The 15,124-nt window shown below is 42.4% G+C and overlaps 1 protein-coding gene and 1 pseudogene across 1 annotated transcript in view; both read left to right on the top strand.

The window, feature by feature from the left end:
* ASAP1 (ArfGAP with SH3 domain, ankyrin repeat and PH domain 1) overlaps positions 1 to 15,124 on the top strand; it is a 273,045-nt gene that overhangs the window by 185,465 nt on the left and 72,456 nt on the right. The window contains exons 9-11 of the mRNA XM_059995202.1: positions 7,906 to 7,981; positions 9,169 to 9,255; positions 14,410 to 14,510. Of these exons, the coding sequence (XP_059851185.1) occupies positions 7,906 to 7,981; positions 9,169 to 9,255; positions 14,410 to 14,510 (264 nt within the window). The remainder of the gene's footprint in view (positions 1 to 7,905; positions 7,982 to 9,168; positions 9,256 to 14,409; positions 14,511 to 15,124) is intronic.
* LOC132413394 (SNRPN upstream reading frame protein-like) lies at positions 226 to 466 on the top strand (annotated as a pseudogene).

The raw sequence follows: 15,124 nt of genomic DNA, 5'->3' as shown, positions 1-15,124 counted from the left end.
CAACAACAAAGAGATAAACACCTCAATTTAAAAACGGGCAAAGAATTCGAATAGCCATTTCTCCCAAAAAGATATACAAATGGCCAGAAAGCTCATGATTAAATGCTCCGCATCATTAGTCGTTAGGGAAGTACAAATCAAAACCAAAGTGTAATGCCACATGACACCCACTAGGAAGACCGTAATTAAAAACAGCAGTGGCGGAGTGGCGAGGCCAGTGGCACGATGGAGTGAATCAGGGAGTGCTTAATCCTGAGATGGGCTACAGGGCAGCACGTTCCAGAGGTGGACGTCCACGTCAGATGTAGGAGGACAGCCTCACTGAGCCACCAGGAGAGTCAGCTGTACCCGAGGGGATCTCAGCAGCGGCAGCCAGTACGTGCTGTGTTTCTAGGCAGAACTGAGACAGGCACTCTTAGCTGAGACACCAGGAGGGGGTTGCAGGGTTACTGGAACACCCAGGTAGCTGTTCCAAGAGAAGAAAAGAAAAAACAGCCAACAATGTAATGAAGCTGTTATCATGAAAAAACATAACAGAAAATAAGTCTTGATGGAAAAGTGGAGAAATTGGAACCCTCAGTACATTGCTATAGAAATGTAAATGGGGGGCAACTACTTTGGAAAACAGTATGTCAGTTCCTTAGAAAGTTTAAATGTAGAGTTATGTGTCCTAGCAGTTCCACTCCTAGGTGTATACCCAAGATAATTGAAAACAAGTGTTTAATAAAAATGTGTTCATGAATGCTTATAGCAGCATTATCTCCAATAGCCAAAATGTGGAAACACCCAAATATCCATCAGCTGATGAATGGAGAAACAAAAGATTGTGTAGCCATAAAAGGGAATGAAGCGGAAACCATAAACAAGACGAAAAGACAACCCTCAGAATGGGAGAAAATATTCGCAAACGAAGCAAGTGACAAAGGTTTAATCTCCATAATATACAAGCAGCTCATGCAATTCAATATCAAAAAAACAACCCAATCCAAAAATGGGCGGAAGACCTAAATAGACTTTTCTACAAAGTAGACGTACAGATGGCCAACAAACACATGAAAAGATGCTCAACATCACTAATCATTAGAGAAATGCAAATCAAAACCACAATGAAGTATCACCTCACACGGGTCAGAATGGCCATCATCAAAAAATCTGCAAACAGTAAATGCTGGAGAGGGTGTGGAGAAAAGGGAACTCTCCTGCGTTGTTGGTGGGGATGTAAATTGATATAGCCACTATGGTGAATAGTATGGAGGTTCCTTAAAAAACTAAAAATAGAACTACCATATGACCCGGTAATCCCACTACTGGGCATATACCCTGAGAAAACCATAACTCAAAATGATACATGCACCCAAATGTTCATTGCAGCACTATTTACAATAGCCAGGTCATGGAAGCAACCTAAATTTCCATCAACAGATGAATGGAAAAAGAAGACGTGGCACGTATATATAGTGGAATATTACTCAGCCATAAAAAGGAACGAAACTGAGTTATTTGTAATGAGGTGGATGGACCTAGAGTCTGTCACACAGAGTGAAGTAAGTCAGAAAGAGAAAAATAAATAACGGTGTGCTAATACACATACATGAAATCTAAAAAAAAGGTACTGATGAACCTAGTGGCAGCACAGGAGTAAAGACACAGACGTAGAGAATGGACTTGAGGACACAGCGGGGGAAGGGGAAGCTAGGACGAAGTGAGAGAGTGGCATGGACACATACACACTACCAAATGTAAAATGGATGGCTAGTGGGAAGCGGCTGCATAGCACAGGGAGATCAGCTCGGTGCTTTGTGACAACCTAGAGGGAAGGGTTAGGGAGGGTAGGAGGGAGGCTCAAGAGGGAGGGGATATGGGGATATATGTGTACATATAGCTGATTCACTTCGTTGTACAGCAGAAACTAACACAACGTTGAAAAGCAATTATACACCAATAGATATTTTTTAAAAAATGGGAATGAAGCATTGATACACGCTACAACGTGGATTAGTATTTAAAACATTATTCTAAACAACAGGGATTTATCATATAACACAGGGAACTATGTTCAATGTCTTGTAATAACCCATAATGGAAAAGAATCTGAAAAAAGATTTTATATGTATATGTATAACTGAATCACTTTGCTGTACGTGTGAAAGTAACACAATATTGTAAATCAACTATACTTCAGTTTTTTTTAAAGTTTTTCTAAGTGAAAGGAGCCGGAGCAAAAGATTGATTACATATGGTATGATTTCGTTGAAGTGAGTGTCCAGAAGAGGCAAGTCCTTTGAGACCGAAAGCAGATTGTTGTTTGCTGGCTGGTAGAAGAAGAGCGAAATTAGGAGTCACTGCTAACGGGCACAATATATCTTTTTGGTCTGGGGGAAATGTCCTGGAATTAGATAGTGGTTGCACAACACAGCGCATATACTAAAAACTACTGAACTGTACACTTTAAAATGGTGAATTTTATGTTACATGAATTTTGTCTTTTTTTTTTTAATAAAAAATACAACAGAACAAAACAAAGATTCTTAGATTCTTAATTAGTACTTACACTACCCTTGTGCATTCAAGTTTCTTAAATACCACAGGACATACACAGAATGGATCTGGGAGAAAATGTCCCTGTTACCTAGACAGCTGGAAGTCAGCGCCTGACTTAGTCTAAGCCTGAAGCTTGGAAACCAGTTTTTCATAAGGGATTGATGGTGGAATTGTTAAGAGGTTACTTTTTTAAAATTTTGCTTTATAGTTCAATTTGTTTTATAAAACCATACTCTCTGCTGTTCCAGGGCATCCTAACTTCTTTTTTTAAAATTAATTAATTAATTTTATTTATTTATTTTTGGCCGCGTTGGGTCTTCGTTGCTGCGCGTGGGCTTTCTCTAGTTGCAGCGAGCAGGGGCTACTCTTCATTGTGGTGCGCGGGCTTCTCATTGCGATGGCTTCTCTTGTTGCAGAGCACCGGCTCTAGGCTCGTGGGCTTCAGTAGTTGCGGCTCATGGGCTCAGTAGTTGTGGCTCACGGGCTCTAGAGTGCAGGCTCAGTAGTTGGGGCCCATGCGGGCTTAGTTGCTCTGCAGCATGTGGGATCTTCCCGGACCTGGGCTCGAACTTGTGTCCCCTGCATCGGCAGGCGGATTCTTAACCACTGCGCCACCAAGGAAGCCCCCTAACTTCTTTTGAAAATAATGTAATGCTCTCTGAATCTTTCAGCTTTTGGCCAAGTAATACCTCTTCCTAAGCCAAGCAGAACATGTGATAAAGGGGTATCAGGGAGACTTTCTGGTCTCTCTTTCTTTTAAATTAAAAGCAGGACGAATATAGTGTTTTCCTTCCCCGTCATTGCTTAAAGTGACTTAAGAAGGAAGTGACGTACGTAGCAACTCTCTCAGGATGGAGAAGGTTCTTGTTTGTTCTCAGGAGGATGTGTCCTGCCTGATGGTGGGTGAGTGTCAGACACTCCTGAGCTTGCTTTCTGCAGCTGGCAGGTGTGTTCCAGCTCGTCAGTGTAAATGTGAGGGTCACTCCGCCCATCCGTTGGCACCTTGTCTTTTTCTGGCACCCAATGTCATTAAAATATGGTCATATTTCTTTCAAGCTGCTTCTTTAAAAAATGAACCAGTCCTGCTGTGTCCCTAAGGTGAGAGAAACGATGAAGCCCATTTCGCTGGCCAGTGGCCGGCATGTATTGAGCTGCTTCTCTGTGCCTGGCATTTTAAAAACATTTTCCAGTGCTCACAAGAACTCTCCAAGGTCCATGCGATTCTCTCCATTTCCTGTATAAGGACACTGTGGCGCAGGGCTCCAGAGATTATGCAGTTATTCAGTGGGAGAGCCAGGATTTGGACCCAGATCAGTCTTGTTTTTTAATTACCTTTGCTCTAGAGATCAGAAGACTTCTACTCAAATCCCAGCTCTGCACTCAGTGACTAGATGACCCTAGACAACCCACTTGACCTCTCTGGGCCTGTTTTCCTTATCTGTCTTACAGGTTAATAATAATAATTACCTTCTTTTCTTAGACTGTAATGAGACCTTTAAAAAGGGGTATTCCGTGAATTATGTAGGCATCATGGTGAGTGACCGGCACAGAGTAAATACTCAGTAAATACCTCCCAGCTGCCATTATTATTACTGCATCATCGCCTGTTTTCCAAATTATTTCAGTAATTTACGGAGAAATTGGCCAAGGGACAAGTGGGATGTCATGAGGTAATTTCCCCTTTTGTCGGCAAAGCGTCCACGTTCAGGTTGAGTCATATGTCATCAGAACTGACCCCTGTGCTTCCCTTTTCAGTGAACAGAACACTTTATCTGTAATAGTTCATCTGATGCCCCTGGAAGCTAGAAAATGTCCACATTTGGAGATAAGCATGCCCGTAGTCAGACAAGGTCAATGACCTGCCTGAGATTATACATACGGTCAGGTTTAGAGCCAAAATACGGTATGTTTTATGACTCCTAAGCCCACGCACTTCCACTGAACCAGAACCAGCTCAGAGAGAGGGAGGAAGGGAACAGAGGAGCGGGTGCCCCCAGTGGGAGGTTGTGGCTTTGAGTCCCGGCTGGCCAGTAGGTGGGAGAACCAAGCATGGGTGGGGGCCAGGGGCTCCCCAGAGGGACGGTGCGGTTGGCAGCCTGTTGGCCTTTGTGGCATCGCTAAGGACTGGCAGGTGTGTTGTTGCCCTGCAATCCCCCAGCCCCGCTCCTGCTTCCCACGCAACTCTAGACGTTGGCCCTAAAATAACCATCTGAGAGGGGCTCTACTCAGCCTGTTCTCCCAGGCTAAGTGTCGATTTTTAAATTTTGTCCTGCCTGAGTAACATATGATCTTTTCTTAGAAAATATTTAGAAAATGGAGTTAATGAAAAAGATGGGGGGAGAAAAAAACATAATCTCAGAAGATTACTGGATTTACATATATGATTTGTTTACAAAAATGGATCATACCATAGATTAAAATAATTCTTCATTGCACTGAGTTTTCTTGTAATGTTTGGAAGAATTTAACTATAGGCAAATCGACTTTTTGCGTCTTTCTTCAGCCTTTAATTGTTAGGAATTTGCCCCCCCCTTCCAGTTTGCTTTCACTGCTGGTAGAGAACTTCCCATTTTTATCAACACCATCTCAAAGTGAAACAGTGCACTCTTTCTCCATCAAATGTATGTTTTAAATTATTTATTTATTTATTTATTATTTATTTTTGGCTGTGTTGGGTCTTCATTTCTGTGCGAGGGCTTTCTCTAGTTGCGGCGAGCGGGGGCTACTCTTCATCACGGTGCGCGGGCCTTTCACTGTCGCGGCCTCTCTCGTTGCGGAGCACAGGCTCTAGATGCGCAGGCTCAGTAGTCGTGGCTCACGGGCCCAGTTGCTCCGCGGCATGTGGGATCTTCCCGGACCAGGGCTCGAACCCGTGTCCCCTGCGTTGGCAGGCGGATTCTCAACCACTGCGCCACCAGAGAAGCCCTCAAATGTATGTTTTATAACATGCCTTGCATGCTGTTCAGATCTGTTTGCTTATTCTTGATGTCGAGCAGCACTGTCCAGTAGAACTTTCTGAAATGACGGAAGTGTTGATATTCTTTGTTGTCTCACATGGTACCCGCCAGCCACGCTTGGCTGCTGAGCACTTGACATGTGGCTGTGAGACTTCAGGAACCGGATTTTAAATTTACTTAATTTTAACTAAATTGGCTGCATGTGGCTAGTGGAAAACACTGTATTGGAAAACACAGATCTAGAGCATTCTCATTTAAACTCACTTTTTTTTTTTTAACGTGATGATTAAATTCCCTTCGTGTTGAAAGTGAAAATGAAACACCTTTACAAAAATATCTTCGAAGAATCTGTATCCCTCTGAGAAAGAAGTAACATGGTAAACCTCTGCGGCTCCAGGGAAGAAAAGCAACATTTACTGAGCACATCCTAACTGCCCAGCACCTTGCTGAGTCATTTTGTGTGTCTTATCTGTATTATTCATCCCATTTAATACCAGTAACACGGGCAGAAGTTTAGTGACTTGCCAGCGTCCCATAGAGGGTAAGTCCCAGAGCCGCAGCCTAGGCCATCATCATCTCATCCCAATGCCCTTGTTTTTCCTGCTGTAAGAAGTCCTGACAGCATCCATCAGGTGTCCTACTTTCAAGCCCTTTCTCCAGAAATGAAGTACAGTATCAGAGATTAAAATGAGTTTTGCTGTGGTTAACTTTTTAGCCGTACTGCTGTGTCCTTGGCAGACACTCCTTCCTGGATGTAGAAGAGGCTGGTTCAGGTTAATGCTTTTGGATGGTCTGCTTTGTGCAGAACATTGTCAGCTGCTCTAGGGTTGCCACTTAGGCCTGGGCACAAGCAAGTGCTCAAAGATGCCATCCCCTTGACTAGAAAGGCTGGGGAAAGCTGCCTGGGGAGGTAGCAGCTGAGCTGAGCCAGGATAGAATGAGAGAGTTCGGTAGGCACGTAATAGTGGGGAAGGGCATTTCAGGCAACGGGAACAGCATATGCGAAGGCTGGGGGAGCAACTGGAAATAATGGAGCATGGCAGGAGGCCAGAGTTTTTAAGGGGAAAATGGTAGGAGATAAAAACCAGAAAGATATTCAGGGGCCAGAACATAGAATTTACTCAATTTTGTACCAAGAAGTTCAACTTCATCCCTAAAGGCAGTGATGAAAACCTGAATGTTAGTAGATGAGAATTTACATGTAGCTTGATTACATGAAACCCTTATTTCAGTAAGGGTCCTCTGCTAAAGATATGAACCTTAAAAAACTTTGGAACTTGTAGAATTTCACTAATCACTTTGAAGGCCAGTTCTGACAAGGATGTATTGTTACCATTGAGTGTACATATTAAGCTAGAAAGATATACATGGATCCCAAAATGTGCCCCTAAAATTCTTAGTCGTGCTTCATTCTTACCTTCTAAGTGAGCATCTGCTGTTCTGTGCTGGGCCCATTGTGGTGTGGGGATGAGAGACCGTCCTCGTCCTCAAGGACCTCTTCCTTTCCTGGGGAGAAAGCAGCGCAGGTAACGTGCATTAAGAAATAATCTGCCTTGGAGGTTAAAGAAGCTTCCAGCAGGGTGGAGGACATTCTGAACACAGCCACAAACGGGGCTCCTGAGTGGAAGCGCTCAGACAAGAAATCGCGTCACTTGGTAGTGAGAGCGGGGGTGTCGGCACCTGGACCTGATCCCACTTCTGACACTTACTAGTTGCGTGAGCAGCTTGGGCAAGTTCCATCCTCGCTCTGGGCCTCAGCTCCTCCTTTGGGATGAAGGAGAGACTTGAGGTACTTACCCGCTCGTTCGGGTTGCTGTGAGGGTGTAGATGAAATGAGGCATCAGGTGATGGTCGCTCAGCAGATGTCAGTGCTTTTGCCAGTTCAGGGTGAGATGACACCCCCTTCTTAACGTGTGTGGTAGGAGAGCACTTTCCGAATCCGCAGTCCGTACCACTGATTCAGCATCCTGTGTTTCAAGTGTGTAGGGACCCAGGGATCTTTTGGAAACTGGAAGAACCCTTGCTGACTGTCCTCCGGCCTTTATTTCTCTCGTTAGTATCCAGTCAGACTTCATGATATTCCACTGGCAAACGTGTCTCTCTGTCTCTTTCAAATTCAAGTACGGCACAACCAGGAAGAATTGTTCTGTGTATGACTCAGTGGGTTGGAGATGTAGCTGTCATCTGCAGTGTCCGTGTGACACCTGCTAGCACATGTCAAATTGTGCCTGTAGTTTGTTTATTGGTCCATCTTTATAAAATACTGAAATTAGTTTTATAAGTGTTTCGTATAGATATATGGGTAGAGAGTAAATACGTATCTATGAAAATTTTCAGATTTTTCAGGTAATTATGATTCATTTCTCTTTTCATACTGCTGATAAATCTCTGATGTTTTCCATTGTAGTTTCTTTCAAGATGGCTTGAAGACAGCTGATAAATTGAAACAGTACATTGAAAAACTGGCTGCTGATTTATATAATGTAAGTTCTTTACAAAATACCTGCACTTTAACTTGCTTTTATAGATAAATATCAGTAAATCTGAAATCTGTATTAGAAGAGCGTTAAAGAAAAAAGAAGACAAGGTGAAGTGATGTGTCAGCATAAATCTAGGGCCAGTAAATGTTGTTTTTGTGGTTTGTTTTGTTTTGTTTTTCTGGTTTAACTCAGAGACATCATCACTTGTCAGATATGCCAGAGTAGTTTCTGGGACCTAGGTGGAGCAGGGCAGGGAGTAGATGGATAGCCATTGATTCTGAATGGCTCTCCGTGCTGGGTTCAGTAGCAGCACATTATGAGTGCCCTTTGGTCAGGAAATTTTTATCCTGGAAGGAAAAAAATTAAGTGACTGTCTCTGAGTAAGCAGGTTTATGAATTTTTTTTTTTTTTTTTGCTTGCTTGTTGGTTTTATATTTCCTCTCCTTTTTTCCCCTACTATCTAGGTTTTGCTTTTAGAATAGGAAAATCAAGAGGAAAACTTTTTTGAGAAAAAAACTAATTGCATCTGAGAAATCTCAAGTTTGTTCTTCATGAACCGCTTGGCAGTGAATAATATTAAAAGTATATATTTTAGGAGTGTAACTATTGATACATGTGTTCAAATAAGGTTTTAGAGTTACACATGATACCTTATATTCTAATAGAACTCTTCTGATTTTTCTTTGAAAAGTTAACATGGTTCAGGTTGCAGTTAAGTTCCAAGTGATTAATAAGAAAAGCAGCACCAATCCCTTCCCTTCGTGTAAGCTTTCATGTATGCATTAGCTCTTGGGATTCTGGTCATTCTCAGGATTGTCTGCTGGCCCATTCAGTCACGTCGTGGTATTGATATTTCCACTGCCACCCTTTGAAATACCAGAAGCAAATAACTCAATGTTATTTCTTAACCTTTGTTTAAAATAGTCCTTCAGAGCTCATTGTCTAGCCTAGGTGTATCATTTAATAAGGAAGCATGTTGCATTATTTACTAATTTCAAAACTCACTGGTACTTTAAGAAGATGAGAAAATTGTGCCTCTCATATCAAAAATGAGACCGTGTGAAGGACTTTAATAAGGAAATCGACTGTATAATTGAATTGTTTGATGAGTAGTATACATTTGGATGAATTAAACTCTGCTCATAAATGTATGAGAGATAAGTGATAGAAGAACTGTTTTTCTCTCATAGATAAAACAGACCCAGGATGAAGAAAAGAAACAGCTGACTGCACTCCGAGACTTAATAAAATCCTCCCTTCAACTTGATCAGAAAGAAGTAGGTGATCTGTGTGTTTCCAGCAGGGCTAACCGTGTAAGCAGGGCCGCTTGTGATAGCCTTTGTGTTTCCTGATCTGCAGAACAAGCATAGTGAGAACTTCCTGCCGCGGGGTGGGGGCGCAGATGAGACATAAGACACAGTGCGTACCTATCGTATGAAACACAGTAGGAACGGTCTTTGGGCTCCTGTGCCCTCCTTATAAAAAAAGATAACCCTCACCCCCAGCTCCATGACCAGGTTTTCCATCCTGCCTTTAAGGTGTGTGCTTCAGAAGAACACCCTCCCAGGTGTTGATGTACATACCTCAGTTCCTCTTAGATCATCCCTGTTTTTCCAGACAGCCAAAAGGGGCTGTCTCATTTTGCCAGAGAAATAGAGAAATATTTTGATACAGATTCCTATAGAGGTTTTGCCCCACAGTTAGGAAAATTAAGGTTGAGATAGTCTTTGGATGCCGAAATGGAGTTATACGGTGCATGGTAGGTGTTAGATTAATGCAATACAAATGCTTAATTATTAATCTCACCTGTTCATTTGTTTGGTCAGACATCTAATGAATACTTACTGTGTGCTGGCAACTCTTCTAGGCATTAAGCTTGAGTCCCTTCTGTCAAGGATCTCATTGTCTAGTAGGTAATAGAGAGAGTCAGCCATGTGAACAAGTGGCCGGACCTAAAGCGGTATTGATGCTGTAAGACAGAGATTGGGAGGAGGTGTGCTGAGAAAGAGAGGAAACAAAGAGTCCCAGGAGTGAGAAGCTGCCCGGCACATTCAGCAGGGCACAGCAGCTTGGGGCAGGGTGGGTGGAGGAGTGAGAGATGCCGCTTCTGAGGTGAAAACCCAGACCGGATTGTGGAGAACCTTGGATACACACTAAAGGGAATGGACTTCATATGAAGGGTACATTAAATAGTGAGCACCATTTGTTGCATGGGAGAAGGTAAACATTTGCCTGTTTATTTTACGAATTTATTATGGATTCAATTTAAGTGCAGTATTTAAATGCAATATTTAATCATAATCACACAAAATACAGCATTTTTCATATGTCAGTTCCTCATCATATTATCTCACAATTGCAAACTATCTGTAAATCCCTAAAATTTCCAAAAGGGGTTCATGAGTCCAAGACAAAAACAAAGCAAACCCCCTCAAACATGGGAAGCCCTGCTCCAGCAACACTAATGTTAAAGCAATCTTGAGGGTTCTCTAGACTGAGCGATTATAGCCCTCTACCCTCCTGCCCCCCAGAACCAGTTTTATGTACACGTTGGGTCTTCGTACAGCGAGAGGGGTCTGTAGCCCTGTGACACCGAGTGCCTGCTGACCTGTGGGCAGGGAGGTGTATAGTAGGCATCGGCGGGCAGGGAGGTATGTGGGCTGTGTACCCACATACAGCAGAAACTAACACACCATTGTAAAGCAATTATACTCCAGTAAAGATGTAAAAAAAAATTATATAAGCACAATTAAATTATATTAAAAGTAGTAAATTTTAAAAAAAAAGAATTTGAGCTCTAAGTAGGATCTTTGGATTTTTAGTAGAAACTGTTTTTAAGGTTGAAAATATTTTATTTTTAATGGTGCTATCCATAAGTCATTCCCAAAACTTCATCTTCTTATTTGAGTCTCAGTAGCTCATCATAGTTTGCAAACTATCTGTGTTTTACTCACCTCTCCTTTCACAGTATCCAGTACATTGCCTGGCACCCCAGAACTACTCAATAAATATTTAGTAAGATGAAACAGAAGGAATTTTTTGCCCACTCCATTCATACCTTACCTTAGAAATTTGAAGCTTCTATAAATAGAGGTTTAGTTTTAATTTGGATGCCAGAAACATTTATAACCCATTAAGTCAATGAGGGTGTTAATTGCTTGCAGTTTTAAAAGATTTGAGGTTTTACTCCTTAATAATGCGTTTTATATGTTAATAAGGTTGTCTAATAAGAAAGTAAAGTAATTTGTACTGCTAATAGAGAATGGGAAATTGAACTAAAAAATAATACTGTAGTTTCATTCTATAGTTTACATCTTGACTCACATCATGGATTTTTGCCAAGGTTTTATTTTAAGTTCACTATTTGAGTTTTCAATTGTTTACCTGAAGTGAGTTTCGCGTTTGCATTTCTCTTTCCTCAGTACACATTGATTTCTATTGTGCTTTCAAAGGATTCAGAACCTATTTCATTCCTTCAGTTGTGTTTTATTTTGTTTATTTATTAAGTGTTACCAATTCTCCAAGGTTTATTTTCTCAAAAAAGAGAATCCTCTTTTCCTTTATCTGGAGTGCCCTGCTAAGCCCTCATTTCTCCAAGGACAGAGACAATCATTTGTGTGACTTTCTTAGGCCATAAAACTCATTACTAGTTAATTTAGGATTGTTGACGCTACCTCTGAATCACTGCTTCTTCCTGCTTGGTTTAGTGGAATCGGCTTCTGAGGTCAAAGCCTAGGCATCAGCCACTTTATCCACCTTTAAAACCACATTTGTCTGATATAAAGCAAGGTCTACTCAATCTGTTTGTTATTCAGAATTGAAAGTTAATTTAGGCTAGTCGTAAATATATGTAAGGAATGTCTTAGTAGTAAGTTTACAGACTATAATAGTTTTCATAAGCTGTCAGCATCTGAATCCTTATTTTTTTAAAAAGGTAAATACTTTTATTTTTTTAACTTAGGCTTTCAACATTGTAAATTGACTATATTCCAGTAAAAATTATTTTTAAAAAACCCCAAAATTTAGGCTGTTATTTTAAAGGTTAGCAAACCAGTTAAGATGAGAGGTGCATAGTTTTCAAGCGTTCAGACAGATAGGAATTATGTGGGCAGATAAAGGGAAGTTTAGTTCAAAGAAAAGCGTTCCAAGGAAGAGAATTAACTTAATGAGAATTGATATCAAGGAGATTTTAGATTTTGCCTTTAATGTTCTGGAGAGGTATAGCTATGGCAAAGATCCCTAACTCCAGGTTGATAGTTAAGTGATTTTCATGTGATTTCATTGGGTTAAATCAGGAGCTCTGTGGATTTCATTTATCCTGGCCTCTTATTTTGTCCCACGGCTCAGGCCTCTACCACCTGATCTAGTTTTCTATCCTGATTGTTCTTTATTAGTATTATGGCCACATTGCTGCCTCCTTGAAAAAATCCCATGTGTCACTACTATTGTATTGAGGGCTGTCACTAGAGGCACTGGTAGAGGCAGGCTATCTCTGCCTACTTGGTGTGTGGTACAGGTCCTTGGTCATAGTTCCATCCAGAAAGTACCTGTCAGGGAGGGCAGAGTGGGCCAAATTACTCTGAGTTCAAGGCTGTGGACCCTGGTTAAAAGTAAACACGGAGGGGAATTTTTCAAGATTCCTACACCCCACTTCTCCCCAGGTGATTAAACTTGTCCAATGAGATGTTTCAGCTGGAGGGAATCTGGCCAGTTAAAGGCAAAGAAATTACTCAGATTAAGAAAATGAATAGAGTTTGTAACCTCTTTCGTTTGAGTCAACTTGCCTGGTACAGCGTGCGCTTAGCTCTCAGCTGCACCTACACGCGAGAGCAGGACGGTGTGGGTTCCGAGGGGGAGCTTCCGTCTCTGAGATGGGCTGTGTCCCAGTGTCCTCAGCATGTTCACCCCGCCTGGTTTTCAGGGAGTGTTCGGGGCGTGCTTTTGAACGGTGAACTCATCACGTGTAGACTAGCCCTACAGAGGTGCGCTGTCCTGCAGATTTTCCTGCAGCTATTATTAACATTAATATGCATTCACCGAGCACATGCTGCTTGGTCCAGAGGATCCTGAATGCCAGAAAGAGGCCATCCTGGCCTGGAAGGCGGGCCGTGCACAAGCCGTCAGTAAATAATGGCTGCCTCCGCTTTCTGTCTCTTCACCATCGAGCTGCAGCTTGTGAACTGGATATTTTTATTAAATTCTCTTCACTTGGAAAAGAAAGGATCTTCTTACAATTTGTTGCTCTTCTTAGATTTTCTACGTAATGACCTGGGTTTCACCGAGGTGTTGATTCCCTTTACACACACACACTTTGAGGTTTGTCAGCCCTTCAATCCTGGTGAAATGTGTACCTCATGTTCTTCCATTCAGCTTTTTTTTCTGTTCTCAAATGACCTGAAATGAAACTTGATAAAGATATTTTATTGTCCCATCACCCAAAGTTTATCATGACTCTAAAGGGCGTGCGTGAGAGAGAAATCTGATATTAATTATCTTTACAATGATGTTTTCTCTTGTGTGTTACAAAAAGTGCTTAAATTATAGACAATAAGACTGTCAATGAAATTAACTATTTTCAACTGTTCTGCCTTTTTTTCTCTTGCTTTTGCCCTTCCTGATCGAAGTCTAGGAGAGTAAGTCAATGCTTTCTGTGAGAATGTATTGTCGTACCTCTGTGTCTAAAGCCCCGTGTTCTCGTTCGGCATTGTTAGTTTATTTCTTGCATTTCCACAGTGTAATGGCTGCGTCTGGTCATGCAGTCTTTAGAAACAAGGGGGAGCCTCAGTGGATGTTAAATCAAGCTTGTTTGTGTCCGTGTTGTTCTGTCAGCCTTTGTCACCCTGTCACCACGCCATACACTTTTCCCTGCCTTAAAGTCATCTTTTTAAATTAAAAGCATGGTTATAGGTATATTTTTGCAGAGCACTAGTAAGTTACAAAACAAGAATTTTATAGCAATTCTTAGTTCCTCACAGAGGAGGTGTACTTTCCTTTGGGGGTATTTAAGCAGAACATGTGAGGCAGAGGAGGAGTACCTGAAAGAAGATCTCTCGGGATGCATGAGCTTGTCTTGTGGCCCGCTTCGGTTCCTCCAGCCCTTCCTGTGCTCACCTCTGCTGCCAGTGTAGACTGATTTGAGTCATAGACCAGTCTGTCGCTGCACTGTTCGTTTGAATTCGAGCTGGCTTCTGAACTAGAAGTAGGAGATCTCCACCCCAGGCCTCAGCTCGGCCTCGAACTTGCTTGTGACGCTGGCAGTTGCTTGCCTGCCCAGTTTCCGCCTCTAGAATAAGGACAAGGACCCGACAGCTCTCAGAAGTTCACAGTTCTCTTAGCTCCAGACCAACAGGCAAAGGCTCCGTGGCAGAATAGAGTCAAGGGTTTGAGAACTGTCTCCGGCATTTGTCTGATCTGTGGTTTCTCCTTTCTAGGATTCCCAGAGCCGGCAAGGAGGATACAGCATGCATCAGCTCCAGGGCAACAAGGAGTATGGCAGTGAGAAGAAGGGGTACCTACTGAAGAAGAGCGATGGGTACGTATACAGCTGGCCCGGGGTCCCGTGTGTGCTTAGCATACTTACAGGTGTTAGGAACCTAGGAACCTGTCCCAGCCTCTCAGATAGGGAAACGTACTTACAAGGTTTCCAGTGCACCAGCTTCAGACCTTTAGCACACTGCTTTCCTCAGTAAGACTGAGATGTAACCTGCTGTCTTCAGAAGCAGCAGTAGTTGTTCTGTGGTCCCTAAGTGGCACCTGCGACTTGTGACGTGCAATTTGAGGAACGCAGGCACTGAGTCGGACTTGAGCACACGGCTCGCCGACTGCATGCTCGCCCACCTCTCTGGTTTTTCCACTGTGGTTTTCTCTGCCAGATGCCCCCCTGGCCACGCAGACCCCAACCTTGAGAGTCAACCTTGACTCCGCTCTTTCCTCTTGCATCACAGCCAGCCTGACGACAAGCTCTTCCGTTTCTATTGGGTGGGCCAAAAAGTGCCTTTGGTTTGTAAGTAAAAATAAAAGACACGTTTTTCATTTTCACCAAGAACTTTATTAAACAACGTATTCACCCTTCTGTTCCACTACCTTCTGCCATTTTTCAGGCAACTTTATAATTCCATCTTCCCGAAACTTTGTATCTTTTTGAGC

The sequence above is a fragment of the Delphinus delphis genome, chromosome 17 (genome assembly GCF_949987515.2).
Source record: "Delphinus delphis chromosome 17, mDelDel1.2, whole genome shotgun sequence".
In the NCBI taxonomy this organism is placed as follows: domain Eukaryota; kingdom Metazoa; phylum Chordata; class Mammalia; order Artiodactyla; family Delphinidae; genus Delphinus; species Delphinus delphis.
Note: the sequence above shows the minus strand (reverse complement) of the source record. Positions and strands in the feature narration are given on the sequence as shown.